Source organism: Blennius ocellaris, assembly GCF_963422515.1.
Source record: "Blennius ocellaris genome assembly, chromosome: 3".
Classification (NCBI taxonomy): domain Eukaryota; kingdom Metazoa; phylum Chordata; class Actinopteri; order Blenniiformes; family Blenniidae; genus Blennius; species Blennius ocellaris.
In genome coordinates this window covers 20,296,064-20,316,380 of record NC_137652.1, presented here as the reverse complement: position 1 = coordinate 20,316,380, position 20,317 = coordinate 20,296,064, and the positions used below count along the sequence as shown (strand labels likewise).

The following is a 20,317-nucleotide window of genomic DNA, read 5'->3' as shown; positions in this document are numbered from 1 at the left end:
CCTCACAAAAGCTGCACACAGAGTTGCGGCACGCCAGGGTTTCCCTTCAGGAGATTTCCCAAGGTAGCAGCCTGCAGCGGTTAAAATGAATCTGTCAAATTATGGCACATGTTCAACAAAGGAACCTGATTCATTGGCCTTCTACGTGTTGAAGGTTTGTTCAGTTTTGGCAAAGAGCAGCATGGGACCTCTGCATACTGCAGGTATAGACTGTTTAAGGTGGTGCACTTAACTCCATGATCACAGAGGTTCTAGAAACACATCAATTTAGCAAATGGTGGTAAAACTGACCTCCATGTCAGAGATGTACCTTTTCATCATCTGAATCCATCTTTTCATCAGCTGAATTTTCACCAACCTGCTGCACTTTTACATATTTATTGAACAGTGAACACAAACAGTTCAAACTGCCCCTGATTGAGTCAAAACCAGTTTCAGTTCAAAATGAATCTCATGAGGTTAAAAAAATTAACCCGATCCAGTTAAAAATGCATCTGATTCAGATAAAAATGTACGTTATTCCATTAGAAATTCCAGTTAAAAATGCATCTGATTCAGATAAAAATGTACGTTATTCCATTAGAAATTCCAGTTAAAAATGAACTTGATTTAGTTAAAAATTGACTTAATTCATCTAATAATGCATTTTATTCAGTCCAGATCAGTGTTTTTGCCAGTTTTCTTGAGTCTTTCTCTTCGCATTGAATGGAAAAATCAAATCCATAAAAACAAATAACTGCCGTCCTCAAGCAGATGTGATTTGAAAATGCGTTGATCAAACACTAATCACAAACACTCATCTATCCTTTTTCTTTTATTTCCAGGACTTGGAATCAATGTGTATTCTCTCTGTTTTAGTTTCAATATCTCAGACAAAATAGAAAATATAAAGGCAAACTTTGTGTTGCAAACAGGGACAGCAAAAGATTGTATTTCGTAAATAATTATACACCAATTTCAGATAATCTGCAGCAAGAAAAGTCTCCTATAAAAGGCAAACTGATGGAATGAAGAGGCCTTGAAGCTGAAGCACAACTGAAAGAGGAAATAAACCAGAGCTGTATAGTTCTGTTTTGTTTCTGAATTGTATCCTGAAGTTTTAAATGTGAACATTGTAAAAACAGTGTGATTGAAGTCACATTTTACTTGGTTGTCTTTTCTTTTTAAAAGCCTCATAAAGCCGTCACCCTTTGACATTTCTGTCTTCCTTTTTTTTGACTCCATTTTATTCTTCCTCCTTGTCTGACCTTTCCATTTTAGTCATTTTAATGTTTTTTCATAATGTGATATTGCTTTAATAACATGATCTATTTTTGCAGGGCTTAAAATGATTATTACTGTTGACTTATGACGCGAAGATGATTATACTGGGTTTAAAGTGTGATGGGAAATAATATACTTGATGGGAAGAGTTTTCCAAACATGCTGAATGGGAAGGTGTCAGTTTTCAGATTAAGTGGGATAACGAAAATAGTACATTTGGTTAAATATTTCACTTAATATGGAGGCTGCACCTTGATCCGTCAGCATTGTTTCATGTCATTTATTGAACAGTGAACACAAACAGTTCGGACTAAATCTGATTCAGTCAAAAATGCATTTAATTCAATTAAAACTGCACCTGTTTAAGTTAAAAATGCATCTGATTCTGATAAGATTGAACGTTATTTCATTAGAAATATGTAAAAAATGTGATTTAACTAATTGATTCAGTTAGAAATTAGTTTTCCAAACATGCTGAACGGGACGGTGCCTTTAAGATTAAGTGGAGTAAAGAAAATAGTATTTTGATAAATATTTCACTTAATATGGAGGCCGCACCTTGAGCCATCAGTATTGTTTCACATAGTTGGATTGCAGAGTGCAATACAACTGTAATCAGGCTTCAAATTGTGCATGCATTTCCCAATTTTTATTTAGTTTTTTGTTTTAATTTTAAACAATGAGAAATATCAACCGATACCTGCTAAACATCGTTCCATAACCCGGATTAACTGTATGTGCTGTATATACAGCCCATGTGATTTTTGGATTACTTCAGTACAGCTTCGGGATTACAGTTTTGGGCTAATGTATTGTTTGAGGGATTTAGGATCAGACCCGGTGACACGCATCAAAGTATCCAAATAATATAGGAAGCAGTTCTGGGGGATATAAGTAGAGCGGATTTATCTGGGGCAATGCCAGATTAATGCATTAATAATAACAAACGGGTGTCATCATCGTGTCTGCGTTAAAAAGTGAGCATGAAGCCATCAGATCGATGACCCGTGTTTGTTTTGTCACAGCAGGGAGGAACAGACACTCATCTCGAATCACCTTGCTTTACTTGTTGCATTTTGAATACTGCATCTTGTATTCAAAATGCAACAAGTAGCAGGTTATGAGGCTTCCAGAGTCAAAACCAGTGTGTTTTGAATTATTATTATTAAAATTATTATAATAATATAATAATAATTATTGTTATAATTATCAGACCATTAATTGTGCATTATGGTGTGAAAAAGAGTTAAAAAGAAAACAACCCAACAGCACCCAGTAGAGGCCAACAGGACAACCACATTGTTTTCAGTGTTTCTGCCATTTTCATGTACATGGATGTCGTTTTTATGTTCCTGTGTAGACGCAAACTTTTCAGAAATGAAAATGCAAAAACAATGTGTTTTCCCTTGAAACTTGCAATAATTAAGAAAATTAAGAAAATAATTGCATAGAGAACAATAAATCTGATAAGTTCATTTAACCATTAAATCAACCATCATCTTATTATTATTATTATTATTATTATTATTATTATATTAATAATAATAATTGTTATATTTCTTTGTATTCTGTTAAAAAAAAAATTAGATAAGGAGACTGTATGTTGAATGTCATGTTTCAAATATTTAATAAAAATATTGAAACTAACAATACAATAATAATAATAATAATAATAATAATGCATCGAATGTATATAGCCCTTTTTTTGCGCACTCAAAGCCACATTACTTCAAGAAACACAAATAAAGAAAAATAAACCAAAATTAAGAGTTTAAGGAAGAGCAAGTTTTAACAGTTTGTTTATGAGAAGTGTTTTGAAGTGCTTTACAGTGTTTCATTCTGTATTTCATGCATCCATCCTACTTCTAGCCCGCTTATCCAGTTCAGGGTGGCAGGGTGCTGGAGCCAATCCCAGCCTACTGTGGGCGAGGGCAGGGTACATCTTGTACAGTTCGCCAGTCTGTCATTTCCAAACACAAATACAGTAATATACCCCTTGCTGTATTAGTAGACGGTCAATTACAAACAATCTATTAAAACTGTTTATACAGATGGATCTAAAGATCCTGAGACTGGGAAAACACTTAAGTTAACTGGGATTATATTTCTTATTTTAAAAAAAGTAAGTATTTTTAAACCAAGAACAATTTTATAATGTAAACACATTGTGCAAAACATTGCCATTTAAAAAAAATTATATAAAAGTAGCTGTAATAGAATATTTTTACCAGTGTGGTTGTTTTGTGGCTATGAACACAAAGTGATGGTGTGTTTCCATAGATAAGTGGTGCGGTGATCATACTGTTGCAGGTATAAATCAGAGATAAACAGAGTCGGAAACATTCTCGAGGAGTGACTTTTTATGCATGTAGAGAGAGAAATCTGGAGGAAACCCTGTGAAATTGAAGGCTGAAGAATAGCTGGCAATAATCTGCTGTATATGTGGGTATCATGGTGCTTTGGACATGGTCAATAGGCAGGATTAAGCTCTGCTTGGGAGTGATGTTTGGATTATTTCAGCATAGCACCGGGATTACGTTTTCAGAATGAAATGGGATAAATAAGCTGGTGAACATGCCAACAACTGAGCAATTCCTGGAGGACGCGACGCTGACATGTCCCCCTCCTCTCTGTGTGCTTGTTTTTCAGACCTCCCAAGTTTCTCAGACCCTCACATTCCTCTAGTGGCTCGTGAGATTATGCAGCGAATGATCCGCCAGTTTGCTGCCGAATATACCTCAAAAACTACTCAGGACGACCCGCCCCTGCCCAACGGCACCATGAAGGACCAAAGCCTGCCGAGAGCGGTGTCCCTGGCCCCAGCCCCCAGCTCCTCGCCTGGGCCAGGCTCCCCTCAATCGTCTGCCTCCTCCTCTCCGTCCCCGACCCCGGGACCGTGCTACAGCCCCACCTCCTCCTCCTCCGCCGCCGCCGCCGCCACCGCCACCGCCTCAGCACCCGCCTGCACCCCGAGCAGCAACGGTACAGGAGCCAGTAACAGTGGAGGTGGAGGAGCCTCAGGAGGAGGAGGAGGAGGTACTGCTGCTGCCTCTGCACAGAACCCCGTCCTCAGCAAGCTTCTCATGGCCGACCAGGACGGCCCGCTGGACCTCACGGTGAAGAAGAACCAAGCCGATCCAGAACCGTGCCAGCAAGGTGAGAGCAGCATTCAACACCCGTTTAGCTCCTTATGACATTAAGCAACATTACACAGCATCAACCTCTTAAAATGAAGCATAAAATAAAGTAGCGATCATGTAAAATATTAACAGTTTTTTAAATAAAAATTAAACACCATGCAAATTCATTACCAAATACTAAAACCACAAATCTCAATAGATTATACAAATGATAACTCCTTTATCCAGTTTATCAGTGATGTGCTCACAGAATAACATCATCAGTATATTCAATAATCACAAGCTAAAACTGAGCCTATGGTTATGAATTAAAGTTAAAATGTTGGGGAAATCTAAATCAGAACAGTGAGAATAATAAATACTATTTATCCCATACTTTTTTAAATGTGCGATCAAATAAGATACAATTGTATGAAGCCATTAAAAAAAAAAAAAAATAGCCTACACTCATCTGAAGATACATTCTAAATGATAAAATAAATCTCTGCACAGTATATAGAATTAGTTTTTGTAGGGGACATCATTGGGGGGAATCCTGAGATATTTTCACAGATATCGGCGATGTCAGTCTTCTCTCTGAGCCCAAGTTGAGCTTGGGAACCTGGGAACCTGGATAAATACCTACCTCACTTACCCTCCAACGTCTCCAAAAGTAAAAAAACAAAAACAAAAAACAAAAGCATTTGTTTGCTTGGTGTGTTGTGCGATGTGTTCAATACCTCAGGCATAGATTTTCCATTCTTAAATAGGTAACAGGAAACCACTTTTTCCTTTTTTTTTGCCTCCGTGATTGAATAATTTCTCCTATTGACAGCAAACATTTATATTGCTTCACATCAGATGAAGGAACTCATTTGTTTTCTCTCTGATTGGATATTAACAAGGAGATAGCTGCACATATCGGTTAATTTCCTCCGCACAACCTGAAATTTAACACTCCTCCTCCTGCTCCTGAACACATGACAGAAAAGCCATCATCTCTGTGCAGCTGTGTCGGACTGTGAAATGTAGCCCGCCGCTCAATCTCCGTTTAATCAAACCAAACCGGTGGGGGGTCGACTTTTTTGATCACCGAACAGCGGCTGCAGCCTCCAAGCAGCAAGCCAGCGGTTTGGACTCGCATCCAGAGCGTGACCCTCTAATTCCAGCTTTTTAGAATCTGCTTACCATAAGCCTCCTTAATTTTCACAACAACAACAAAAAAAAAGATCGGGGCGTTTACGCTCATCCTCATGCTCCAAAGTTTTATCTCTCTCTGTCTCGCAAACCCGAAACTAATTTCAAACAAAATTAGATTATATCACGCTTTGAATAAAGGCCCAAAGACAGGTGCTGTGTTCTTTGCCTGGAAGACGAGACACAGTTGAAGTTTTATTGGATTCAGTTGGAAGTTGTAGGATCATTTTTCGATTTCATCCCACTTTCACATTTTATATCGTGTTACATCTGTGGCCAAGACGCTGCACCTGTCTTTCCTCCCAGAGGTGTGCGGCCACTTCTACATAGTAGACATAGAAATTTGTCCAAGCTTCAATCTTCAGTGACTTTCTCTTTCTTCTTTGAAGGTCTCTTGGTCAGCTTTCAATTTCAGACTCATTTTAGTTCATGGACAAACCTGCTGAAACATGCTATATGATATTGTGATAACAGTGTGTGAAGTTCACTTGATGAATATCATGGTGGAATATGATCTTAAACTGCATTTATTTGAGGGAAACATATCTGATTGTTCATATCTTACAGTGATGGCTCTGATGCTTGCATGTATCATATCATGGGAATGTATGAAAAAAATAAAAAAGGTGGAGTAGTGAGACTCTTTGAGAGGATCTCAATATGGTGTTTTCTCTATCGTATCTGTAACAAGCAATCACGCTTCATTGTTTCATCAGTCCCGACTGTCAGTCGACCAGCTCATGTTCTATCAATTAGTTCTGACACAAAGTCGTTATTGTATCAGTCGCTGAGAAAGACATGCAACACACAGCCTGGTCTGATCCGTGTACATTCAGACCACGGTACTCAGTATGGTCAGACAGTGTCAGTATGAGTTGCATTTCATCATCAGATTAGAATTGAAAGCACACGGCTACAAACATATTATGAGAAAGCCTCCATTTGTGGTAGACTTTTTTTAATACAGGCGCGATCTGCAGCTTTCGTTACGTCCACCAGTGTGTTTGGCAACGACAAAGCATGCTAATGTAGATGTAGCTGATGATTAAAATGTTCATTAACTCAAAGGGATCGCTCATTAGTGTGATTTGTTATATGGAATTGATCATGATTGCCCAACACACACACACACACACACACACACACACACACACACACACACACACACACACACACACGCACACACACACAAAACCTTTGCGTCCTAGTTTCAAACACATCACGTATGTGTATTTATGGATATTTACATTTCCAGATTAATTATTTTCCACTGTCCACTGTGCCACATAATGACCGTGTTTCCTATCACCTAATGTCTTTTTTTTTCTTTTCTTTTTTGTCCGATTAAACCACAAAAAGCTCTGGAAGATTAGCGAGCTCGTCCTGTATCTATGGAGGGTTTTGTGGGTTAGGAGGGTCAAAGGGTCAGCTGCACTTTAGGGATTAAATGGACCGATCGTGAATGTGGATTCTGCATGTTTGTTAGTGCTGTATTTACGTTTATTTTAGAAAGTGAACCGATGGGGATTTAAAGAAGTTTATTTCAAATTGCAGTATTTCCCATTAACCCTATGTGGTTCTGCAGATTGCTAATACGTGTAAGCAGGGGGGCGTATCAGCACAGATCAGTACAATGTGACACGTCAAGATAATTTGCAATATTGTGAATTTTCCAACATTTGTATTTGTTTTTGTTTTGATATTGTCAAGCTAAAACAATTGGAACTATCCATTTTAGCATCTGCAATGTAATATAAGTACTTATATAAGACTAACATTTGATTGGTGATTGTGTCTTAGATTAAGTGTGATCCTACTGAAGATTGATGTCTGTTTGGATTGACACAAAAGCTTTAAGGGTTGTATTTAAAGTACAGAATTTCATTTTCCCATGAAAAGGAAAGCCTGAGAAGGAGCGTGATAAGATCTGTTGTCTTCACCTTAGCAAGCTTTAAGTGTTTGTTAGCATCATTGTTACCACAATTATCATCGTCCTCATTGACTCAGTGAGTGTTGAATTTGTTTATATATTGTAGAGAGATATATAATCTGTATTCAACAAAAGATCTCAGAAATCTAAAATTAGGGTTGGAGCCCAATAAACATTATTGTAATGCAAGGAATTATATATATATATATATCTCCATCCATCCATAGACATAGCGCCACCTGCTGACAACAGGAAGGATCATCTTTTACATTGTTATGGGTTATTATTACCTACGTGAACATATTATCCTTAAATGTGGCGAAAAGTGTGACTTTTCGTCATAGTGCAAGTCTGTGGCGCCCTCTGAACTTTGATGTGTCGGGTCCGACAGACACCAGCACTGTATTGAGCTGCAGGCCCACACTGATGCCTCGCTGAGAAATCTGACACAGGGTCATTTACAGAGCAACTGTGACTTGAGGTTTTGCTGAGGGGAGGGGCAGGTCTCTGCCAGCAGCGCGTCAGAAACTTGACATTTTTGACACTTTGATGTCATATCGTTTGCCACATTTCCATCGCACTCTGACGTGCACAACACCTCGGCATGCACTACCTTCCAATGTACGTGGGTGTTTGAGGACCCGTTCAATGCTGCTTGCAGCTTTAATTAACATTTGATCTTTGTTTTAAAGGCTAGATACATTTAGAATGTAAAGGCCAATGTCAGGTTAACTGCTGTTGCTAAGTTTATAACCTGAATTAGAGCACTAATCTCTCTTACAAACGTCTTGACCCTTCAGTGTGACTTTAAAGTGGTAAAAACGATTAAATTATTAAGTGAGAATATCAGGCTAGTTTTGACGTAGATGCTTTAAGTTCACTAAACTTTCATTCTGGCTGAATTAGCATGCCAGCCCCGCTTATAGAACTCTTTACTCTTAAATATGACCTCAAGAATAATATAAATGGATACATCCATGAAGTAGAAAGTCAGAATGAGCACAATTGATGGAAAATACAATCTGACACTGTTAACTTAAATCTGACACATTTAAAAGCTTTAATACGTACTTGTGGGACATTTACTGACATATTTTACGCTTAAATATTGAGGCTGGTCAGCTTTTTGCTCAAAAACCTATTTGAACAAAGGAATGTTTACATGGTTTGGGTTAAGCTCACCGCGCATTCCTCAATGATTCTTGATGGATTTCTCAGATTATAGAGGACTGACAATGTATCTGGTTTGGTTTGGTTAAGGCCCATTTTGGCACTACATTCTCTGCCAACCTGATATATAAAGGAGATCTGCTGACCTAATTTTCCATTCAAACATATTTTCAAATAAACTGAGATTTCACACACAGCATGTTACCATATTTCCAAGAGCTCATTTTGCAATGTGTCACAGAGTCCACCTGTTCTGAAGCATTTTTTTTTTTTTTTATGTTTCCCACTTTACAGAAATTAAGAAGAAAATAGATTCATATCACAAGATGCTCTCCGAGCTTTGCATGTATAGTCTGATTTTGAATGTGTTCTATCTCATTTCAGTAGTGTCAAAAAGTAAAACTTGGCAGGGGAATTAACATGAATTAACATATAGAGGAGTCGGCTGTATATCCCTTGAGTAATTTCTCCCATAGGTTCAGGAATATGCTATGGTTGCCATGGGAACTACCTCTGCACAGGTTAATCAGATTTTGATTGCGATTCAAAACGATGTATAGGAAGGTTTCAAATGAAAATCAGAGACGTCAAACCGGACTGAGGGAGGGGGAGAAAATAGAAAGAGATAGACATGCGTGTGCCTTTAGAGAAAACTGATCTTGTCGGGTATATAATGTCTGAAAGCATCGGGATTGTGACCAAGTATTACCGGACTGGATGAGCTGTTAATGCCAGAGCTTTTGATGTGCTAACACTGAACGCTGATAAATTATAGATTAGTTTATGGTTTTCTGATTCTGCAATCTGAGATGTATGCAATGCAATCGGATGTGTGTTTCTGCTCAGATGGCGTCCTGGACCTCTCCACCAAGAAGAACCAGAGTGCAGGCAGCCCAAAATCCTCGCTCGGCTTCAACACCACGCCAGGGGCCAAAGGGTAAGACATGGGGACAAATGGGATCGGCCCCCCCCACAGTCACATGAGGGGGAGCCTCTGAGAGGACACAGGAGACTATGTGGAAATGTGGCCCGGGGTGATGATGTCAACATTCAGCTGCCAAACCGCAGCCGGCCGCCTCATTTTATTCCAACAAACACTGATTTCACAGGCTGAGATAACGATCATAACATCAAGCAGGCGATAAGTGTCAAAGTGGCAGGGAGGCTTTACAGGGAATCAAAGATACAGTGTGTGGGCGAAAACCCAGTTTTTATCAGAACACAGAGTCTGAGTTACTGAGATCCAGCATAAAACATGATAAATTACATGCATTCAGTCATTTCTTTACTGAAGAACAAAGCGCTGGAAACAAAAATGTGATATCGTTGTGTCAAACGTGTTCGTGATGGAAGTTATCGGAGCATCACAGCAAATAAGAATTTTGATATAAATCTTTATTGTCATTGTAGCAACTACAACGACATTTAAAATATCATCTGGTCTTTACATCATGCTTAAAATCCATTGAAAGCACAAAAAGTAGGAAAACTCAAACAGAGACCATCTCTCATTTTAAATATTGATAATGGCAAACACTAGTGTTGTAGTAATCGGTAAAGGTTTTGTTCCTGAAGACCCTCGGCCCCCCAGCTCTCCAGGACACACTAGTAAAAGAGATTTTGAATGTCAATGTGGTTCTCCAGGCTAAATACAGGCAAAAGAAAAAAGTGCGCTCAGTGAAACAGACCAACCACAGGCAGTATTTTGGGTGTTAAAGCCAGTTTAAGTAGTGGCAGCTCCATTTCAGTGTAATGTTTTAGGCCGTGAAGCTACATATGTGTGTGTGTGTATATATAGATAGATAGATAGATAGATAGATAGATAGATAGATAGATAGATAGATAGATAGATAGATAGATAGATAGATAGATAGATAGATAGATAGATAGATAGATAGATAGATAGATAGATAGATAGATAGATAGATAGATAGATAGATAATTACTTTATTCATCCCCGAAGGGAAATTGTTTTGCTGCAGCAATCTGGTACATTCGAATATTATAAAATACAATAGAATAGAAATAAAAGTAAAAAATAAAAATAAAAATATAAAAATATCTGGGTGTATATATATATATATATATATATGTATATATATATATATTCTTGTTTTTCTGTTGCCTTTGTATTTCAACATTCGATAAAATCTCATATTGTGAAACAGATCAGGAAACGTGGCATTCACTGACGAGTTAGTTTATGATTGAAGCTCCGTGAGGATTGATCCTCTCACACTTTGAAAACTTTTCTGATCCAAGATGTTGCTGAAAGAGGTGTGCACAGCACAAAACACTTTTTACCCTGTTTAAAACACAATTTCAATACAGTAATACATATTAAAATTATGTGATTGTCGTTTCATTCATTGTTTAAAAGCCTTAAATGAAACCTTAAATGATATTCAAATGTATTGAAAGCGTGAGTTTCTTGAAACAAAGCTCGAGTGCACTTTAAACAGAGTAATCAAACAATTTATTGACTTCAGGCGTCACAGCAGCACCAACAAGGCTTCAGATCGGCTGTGGTTAGCAGGGAAAGTATGCAATAGTCGGCATAGGATCCTTGAACATTTTCATAAAAGATGCATAAAGCAGCAATGAGCAAAGCACAGTGAGAGTGAATCAGTGCCACAGGGAGCGAGTTCAACCTCTTGAGAGATGCACCATGCAACTACATTTATAAGTGTTCTCTTCTCTGCTCTCGCCCTGTTGGAAGACGCACTTTTCTCCAAGCGTGGACTTCGCTCCGTGAGGTGCAGTCAACATGCCAGAAAGAAGCAAGAGTTGCTTTGTATAAGTTTGAGTTAAAGTTTGAGTTCTCGTAGTGGAAAACTTCAATCACAGCCATGTTGGAACAGTCAGTCATATAATAAATTCCATATGAAAAGAGATAGTAGCTATAATTAGACTGCAGCGTTGACTTGACGATGATGTGAAGCAAAGGTCTCAAAAGTTTCTTGATTTTATCGAGGCACATTCTTCGATCTGATCGTGGTCATCCCCCAGCAGCTTCTGCCAACGCCTCCCACCTCTCATATCTCCCTTATTGGTTTCACCCCATGTGATCGATTACCCAGCCATCACCAGTCCCATGGCAAAGTTGTACGTATTTGTTTGTGTACAGGTATTTATATTCTTCGTCTCTCTCTGACCCACCCCAGAGTGAGGCCTCAACCCGCACCGCAATGGAGGCTGGGACGGATTCCCGTATCGACAATTGCCAGCATTGCATCCCTTTAATTTATTGATTAACCCATGCCTTGAAGTAATGTTTTAATCTGTAGCTGTTGTCCTCAGTGGGTGAAATGGAAAGAAAAGAAAAAAAAGCTTAACAATTAACAACAATTGCTTCTGCCATGTTTCAGAAAATATGTTTGATCTGCAGGTCAAATATGGATCTGTAGAGGTTCAATCCAGAGAGCACATGTGGGCATAGAGAACCTGAAGACCATGCGTCTCTTTGAGAATACACCTCCAACCTCTTCTGAATTGACACAGCCCAGAAGAGTCCCAAAGGAAAACAAAGTTCAAGTCAAAACTATTTCTGCCCATGGTGGATACGTTTTGTATCCAGGTTTTCTCCAAATACATAGCTACTTTTGGGTTAAAACAACCAGATAAATCTTATCCAGAGAGCAACAACAGTCATCGACTTTCATTAATGGATCCAGCTTTTACCCAGAGGCTTTAATGGATCTGCCTGCTTTATTATGCCGCTATTGTTTTAGCTGCTGTTTGAGCCTGCCGTGCTAATGAAAACCTCTCAGAACATAGTTATTGGATCAGCAAATGCTGGTTAAAAGTCAAAGGAATAAAAGCTGCTCTCATCTCCTTGGCTCATCTGTGCCAGGCTCGGCAAAATGTGCAGCTAATCAGATGATTTCAAACTTCAAGCTGCATCAACACGACTCCACAATAAACCAATTAAACTCACAGGTGTTACAAAAACAAGGGTAATTGTGTAAGATTATAGATTTAAAATGGGTGAGACTGTGTTTGCTGTGTGGCTTAGCAGAAACTAAAGTCATTCTGAAATACACTTGCTTTTATTTTTCTATTTACTCTGGCACAGATTGATCTGCGTCGTTTCCCCAATATGGAAAGCAGTTTTTAAACCCTGGGGAAATATTCCCACTCCAGCACCAGAATAAAAATTAGAAGCAGTACCTGAAACCCCTCAGGACGTGGATTCAGTCTCCTTTCTGAAACCCCCAAAGACCCATCTCCACCCCAAATACCCCGAGGCCCTCAGGTCCTGAGCCTCGCTCCCACTGAGCCTTCTAATGATGGGGGTCATGTAATATTAACTACAGTCGGAGGCACAGACTGGAGCCCCCCCCCCCCCCCCCTCCCTCCCTCCCCCCGCGCGCGCTAACACCAATTCATCTTCCACAAGTAGAAAATCCCTGAAGCACACAGAGGGCCAGTGAGTGCATCACAGGTTACTTGGACTTTAATTTAAAATAAACCTCAAGAACCCCCCAATTTCCTCTGGGATAGGATCTGATTTGAATATTTTAGAGGCGTTGCTTGTACTATTTCTATTAGCTAATTGCCCTCAATGTATTTAGGTCAGCAAGAATAATATCTTTTTTGTTTGATGCAAAAATCGAAATGTTTTGGAGGATTATCCGCAAACACCAAACGTAGTTACTGACTAAATCTACAGAGAATGTAACGACGACAATACCTAAAACACAGAACATGAACACGGGGTGAGGAATCACAGATCAGCACTCGATGCCAAAGCTTCGCAGTTTGTCTCGTTGAGGATGCCCCTTTGTCACGCTTATGTTTATCTTCTCTCTTTTTTTTCTCTTGAAAAGCATGCTCTTGCTGAATCGTCTGATCCAGCATTACCATCTCAGGCAGCCTCCCCAATGACTCTGTGCTCACTGTAACAGAACGCTCTATTAGAGCGCCAGCTCCAAAGCCCCTCGTTAACCCTGTATTGTTTTCAACAAGCTGGAGGCAACCCATGGCGATAATCTGTCTTTGAGCTCCTGTTGAGGACTCCCCTCGCTGCAGTCACTCGTACTGAAGCCCGACAGGAGACGCTTCCAATGGAGACATGCAGCATGTAGTCAAGTTTCTTCTATTCTGTTCCGTCCACTGATTTGACAGACCATTTCCTGGTACTATGAACCATATATGAGATCTCTTTTTTTTTTTTTCTAAAGAGCCTTTACACTGTTGCTATAGTTACTTAGCAGTAGGCTATAGTGGCTCTGGTGAAGGCACTTGGCCTGAAAGCGTACGTTTTGCTTCCAGAGACGCTTATCAGAAATTTGAAACAAGATACTTGAGGACGAGAGTTTGTTGGCGAGACGAGATACTGTGTGCTCTGATTTCCCTTCAGTGCATGTTTATTTACCTAATATGGGGCAAGAAACGCTCAGCAGGTGCACACCCGCATTGCTGCAGCCTATTTATTTAATTTCACTATCTATTAATCAAGACAGTGACATATTAATGAAAGTGAGTGACGTGTGCTGGATGTACAGATACATGCTGTATTGATATATGGATGGATGGATGAATTTTACTGATTACTGTGTTCAACTCATTGCAGTGTGACTGGTTAACAGTGTCTAACTTTGTAAAGTACTGAAAACCTTTTGTGTACTAAGTAGTTTGCAAACACAACATATAGAATACTGAAAATGAGAAAATTCCAATAATATAAGCCTTTCTTTTGTTTTGTTTTAGGGTTTTTTAATGGTTGCCGCATATTTCAAAAAGATGTTAATCAGGGCACAGTCCATGCTCCAAGTCCATGCTTAATTAGAAATGTGTTTATTTACTCAATGCTCCTGCTTTGATCAGTTATGGCAATTATTAACTGGTTCAGTAACACATTATTGCAACTGAAAAATGTGTCGCTCAAAGGATCTGAACTGCTCATGGGCCAATTTAGCACCTTCAATTATTTTACTATGTCGCCATCCTGCTGGATATATTTATGGAGAAAGCTATTTGTTATTGTTTTTCTGAAAAAAAGTCACAAAAAACTATGACTGTACAATGTACTATGACTTTATACAATTATTATTATTTTGTTTTAGTGTTCTCATTGTATGTGCAGCACTTAAACTTGACTTAGTTACTTACTTACTTACTTACTTACTTACTTACTTACTTACTTACTTACTTACTTACTTACTTACTTACTTACTTACTTACTTACAGGTCACTCCAAAGCCTATGCATAAGGTTTAGTAGAGGCAACAGTTCTTTTTAGCAATTCTTATAATTGTGAGGTTAAATAAATATTTTCCTGCTCAGAAAGTTATTTGAAAGTTTTGATTTAAAATCAAATTATCTGAATGAATAAACAATAAATTCAGGTCTGGCATTTTTGTCTTGTACATACTACATACAAGTTGCACTATTCCTGCATGGTTTAGACCTCTCCCTGTTGAAAACCACCTGGTGGCAATGAACAACTTCTCATTGTGCTTTCTTAGTATCTTGGCGATAGAGATTCTGGGGTGTAGAAGCATGCAGGACGGGGTGGGTGCAGGGCTTGGGTTGGAAACAACTGAACTAATCTCTCAAAAATCGGGCCTGCATCCTAAACCTGTTTTAAAACTCATTTGGCTTTCTTATAAATTACACTGACACTGTTCCTTAACTGTTTTTCTGCTGTTCTCCATGCAGGCGCTCCCTCAAAGCCGAGCATTCGCTGTCAGAGGTGGAGGACGATGATGGGTTGCTGCAGAGAAGCTTGCAGGAGGGACTGAGGGAGAACTACTCCAACTCCTTCAAGCCCCCACTAGCCCGCTCACTGCGGATCAAGGAAGAGCTCCTCAGCCAGAAACACCGCATTTTGAGTCAGCCTGCTCTGTCATTGGCCAATCTCGAGTCAGCCAGCTTGCTCAATCATGGGCAGTTGCACTCCCCGCTTGGCCAGAAGGGCTCTTCCTCGTTCTGGGGAAGCAAAGTACACCTTGAAAGCCTAATGAAGCTAAAGCAGGCTAGTGGAGCGCTGAGTGACCTCAAAGACCTGCCTACATTCCTGGAGAATCACCACCACAACCACCACGGAGCCTTCTCCTATAAGAGTTCCCTCCATCATCACCACCACAATCAGGTCTCAAAGGCCCAACACCACCACAACGACGGTAAGAGAGATCAGGGCCACTCGCCCCCCGTTGACCTGAAGATCCCCCAAGTCCGGGGCATGGATCTTTCATGGGATTCACATGCTTCTGACCTGTATGGCTATGGTGCCATGGGGGTTGGGGTTGGTGGTCATGGGGAGAACACCCTGAGCCGAAAGCTGAGAGCCATCCTGCCCAAGCAGAACCGGCGGGGAGCCAGTCTGGGAAGCCTCTTGGATGGGGCTGCTGACTACTGGAGCTCCGACCTCGACCACTCCAGTTCTGGGCCAGCATATTCCATCTCTGACGTCGAAGGGGATCCAAATTCCAAGCAGCCAAGGAAGAAGAGGGGCCGTTACCGCCAATACAACAGTGAGATCCTGGAGGAGGCCATAGCGGTAGTGATGAGCGGAAAGATGAGCGTGTCCAAGGCACAGAACATGTATGGGATCCCACACAGCACCCTGGAGTACAAGGTCAAGGAGCGCATGGGAACCTTGAAGAACCCCCCAAAGAAGAAGCTCAAGCTGATGATGAAGATGGAAGCAGGAAGCCAGGATTTTCCGACCGAGTCAGAGAACACACCCACCGAGACCCCGCGAGATGACGGCCCGCCGCGAGCAGCTGCTGAGCTCAAGGACAATGTAAAGGAAGAGATTGATGATCATTTCAAACCAATCGACTAAACAACTTACACATGTAAACCTCAGTCAAATGACTTTAGTAATTTGAAAAATGGATGGGGCTTTATTTGTGCCAATTTCCTTTGCAGTATCTGGGTGAGCACAAATGCAGGAATAAAATGCGGAGGATTCTTTAAACAAACTGGAGAGAAACAACCAATCGGACGGTTTTTAAATAAGCGTCACTTGAGCAACGCTGTGCATTTGTTTAGCTTTTCTATCCAGGGGCTTAACAAATGCTGCTAAAGACATTAATGAAATTTCCTGAAGCATGCTGATAATCCCCGCCCCCCCCCCCCCCTCCCAAAAGAAAAAAAACTATTTCCCCTCTTTTCTGAACTCGATACACTGAAACACTGCTGCTTATAAATGCAGTTTGGGCTTTGGACAATTTCAATTTTGGTGGGGACAAGATGAGGGGAAGGTTTTAAATTTAATTCCTTAAAAGAAAATGATAAATTAGTCCCTTTACCACTCCCCTCTCTCATGGAGTCCTACATGAAAATTGGTAAGTGAACTGTCTATTACATTTGAAGCCAACTGTAAGGTTTAATCATACCATTGATATTCCCCACAAGGGTTGTGAATCAAACCCATTCTCTTATTGCCAGGTAGCCATGATGCTTTAACTGCAAACCTTTTCTTTCCTCCTTAAAATATTCTGCTAATCTCTGCGCGGACGAAAGCAAGATTTAACCCGTCCTTTTTTTGAACAAGAAAAGACACACAAAAGTCATTCAGGGATGCATGTTTGTGAGTTTCGTGGACACTACTGACTTCTATAATCGACTTCTTTTCCTCTATCTTTTTTCGTTTGATTTGTTTTGCTTTCTTTTGCACTACACTTTGGGTCTGGCGCTTACAGACCAGGTTACCTCGGCATTGTTGCCCACGCATCATGCACTTATTATGGTCTGTCTCGGAAGCCCAGTCGCAAACCTCGCAACAGGTCAGGGGTGCGCATCGCCTGCACGCGCTGATTCATATTCAGATGCGGGAGGTCTTGAAACCCTCTTTTTTGCCAAGGGACAAGTCGAGGGTTGATCTGACTATGGATCAGCTGTTTTTATAAGGCAGAATGCTACCTCATGGACCTGCATCATTCTCTCACTGCTGATCCTGGAAAGCTTGGAGAGCCACCTGCCGGTCGCCTTCCCAACGGCGGCTGAAGGGAGCTCATCGTCCCCCCCTCAAGAAGACCTTTATCGGATGATAGCCTTTTAGGATCAGAATGTGAAACTGTGCTGCTATCCGGTTCATTATTTAACTCCTATAAAGGCTTTAGCTAGCGTAAGCTAATCCGGTTTAGCTTGTCTTAGCTAACAACAGAATTATATTCTGGTGTTTTTGTTGGGTTTTTTTCTTTTCCAATCAAGTAAGCCAGCGCGGCTTCGATGATGAGTTTTAAAAGAACCTCCTTCTCCCTCAAACTTCAGTTTCAAAGGCAGTTTACTACAGTGATGTGCATTTATAGAGGGGTGTTCATTTTGAGGGTGGTGGGTGGGTCATATGCAGTGGGGAGGGGTAGTTGATAGATGGGTGAAAACAGATTTTAATATATTATAAGTTATTATGACTGACTATGTAAAAGCCAATCCATAAGTCTGGGTGTTTCTTTTTTTCCTCATTTTTAACTCAGGGTAACTGAGACAGATGATGTGGGTTACAAATATGGTAATTTCCTGTTGGACCTATGGTAGACAGAGAAGAGGACACGCCTCTCGCTAACGCTCTTGCGACGGCCATGTGGTTGAGACGAGCCTGCCGAATGAATTGCAGAAGAAGAAAACAAAAGAATGCAAACACTCACATCAAGTTTGTGGATTCTACTCGCGGCGCTAACCTTTGAAAATAGCACTTTTCTAAAAATAAGAGTTAAAAAAACAACAACGTAGAACGAAAGTTTGAGGTTATGCATTTAGTGTAGCTCTTCTCTATCTGGGGATAAGGAGCAAGGGAGCGATGAGGAGGCTGGAGAGATGGAATAAAAAAAAAAAAAAGCTTTAGTGTGTGAAGACTTTCAGAAAGGTGCAGCTTGGACCCAAACTACTTTTTTTCCCCTCTCGAATCCTCCATGACTTAAAAGAAGAAAAAAAGAAAGTAAAAAAAAAAAAAAGAAAGGTTGACAGCTTGAACAAGTTGAGTTTCGTGTCGTGTCGTCTCATTGTTTTCCCTGCCCTCGCCGCTAAATGTTTGCTCTTCGCTCCTAACACTGCCTGGTGCTCACCCAGTCTGTGAGATTTTTAATTTTTATGAGAATTGTAACTCTGCTCAGATGAAATGATGATTCACGCCTTCTCAAATGTATTATACATTTTATTTATTCGATTTGTTTTCTTTTGTTTTGTCATTATTCTCTTTGGAAAAAAAATGGCATGCACCACTTTTTAATTTGGCTGATTTGGGTTTTAAGCCCATTAATCATGTTGAACATGTAACAAGTAATTCAATTGATTTTGAGAAGCTCTAATGAAGTATTTACAATCGAATTGAAATTTGAATCATTTACTACCTGTTGCTTAAAATCCTAATACCTGCCCTGTGCGGCTAGCTATGTATGTCAGGCCAATGGTGGTGGTGGGGGAGGGAGGGGCTTGAGAAACAGACCGTCACCCCCACCTCTAAAGCAACAGTATTGCCAGGGGTCATCATGCATGAAATGCGTCCAACACTTTGACAATGCCGAGCATTTGAAGTGTCTAAAAGGTTGCGGCGCAGGCCGAGTTGGACCCAGCGAAGGACAATGCACTGATCTGATAGTGAAAACAGGATCAAAGCCCCTCCCCCACATCCAGTGTTCAAAAGAAAGCACTTGTTATGATCACGCCTCTGATTAAAAAGGATTTCTAAAATAAGGCACGATTAGCTACCTATGAATAAGAGGTGGAGAAAAACAAACGTTGAGTCCCCCAACGGAAAGAAAAAACCCTTTCAGCCTGTTAGCTTCTTCCATGTGATGCATGTAAAGCATGTAGTTAATAATCATGTGTACGGAAGTAATAGAATTGGCATTTAATGCACAGGTTTGCATGGGTAAACTCCAACAGCACTTACATCGAAGTTCCCCCTGAGAGGGGCGAGTCCTCGAGGGCCAAACAGTGTATTCGTGTGATCCACGCAGATCTCCAAATTCGTCCTGTACTCTCTTGTACGTTCAACAAACTTGATAGAAAAACATACGATTTTCAGCCAGATCCTACCTACTGAGGTGCATGCCATTTAAGGTGTATATTTATTTGACTTTGTTCCAAATCTTTGGGTTTTCTTGATTGTTTCACATTATTCTGGTTAACGGCTCCCCCTGTCCGAAACAGTCCTCCTCCTTCCAACTGAGTCTCACTGCTGTTTCTGAAGGACACCTCATGCTAGATTATACCCTTCAGAGAACAGCCCATCTATTTATATACATATAAATTAACCAAGAACCCTCACATAATGAATGTAGTCAAGTGAAATGACTCTCTAGAAACATTTAAAAAGTTGTCAGCAAAAATCACATACAAAGAAGACAGCACTGTCACATCATTTTCTTTTTTTTAACGGACTGTTCTTTTCTTTTTTGGGCTTTCAGTTTCACTTTTTCGCTGCTTGCGTCGGAGATGCAGTCGTTTTCCTGACGCAAGCACGCAGCAGTAGCCTTCAGTACTGTAAATGTCTCAGGATAGAGCCAATGGGATGGGCAGCAATATTTGTCAGTCGGAAAAATGGCGCAGACTTTAACTACCTGTACTAGATTTTAAAAAAAAAAAAATGAAATAAAGATAGAATTGTATGTAGATACAAATACCTATGTATGGATATAAAGATACACACAAGCTGGGTCGGCAGAGGCCGAGCAATTTACCTCAT

The 20,317-nt window shown here is 40.2% G+C and overlaps 1 protein-coding gene across 1 annotated transcript in view; it reads left to right on the top strand.

Moving 5' to 3' along the window:
• The window catches only part of lcor (ligand dependent nuclear receptor corepressor), a gene marked incomplete at both ends in the record, with an annotated part of 90,590 nt that extends 74,119 nt beyond the window's left edge, over positions 1 to 16,471 (top strand). The window contains 3 exons of the mRNA XM_080520811.1: positions 3,913 to 4,419; positions 9,526 to 9,616; positions 15,343 to 16,471. Coding sequence (XP_080376937.1) covers positions 3,913 to 4,419; positions 9,526 to 9,616; positions 15,343 to 16,471 — 1,727 coding nt within the window. The remainder of the gene's footprint in view (positions 1 to 3,912; positions 4,420 to 9,525; positions 9,617 to 15,342) is intronic.
• Between the last annotated feature and the right edge of the window lie 3,846 nt (positions 16,472 to 20,317).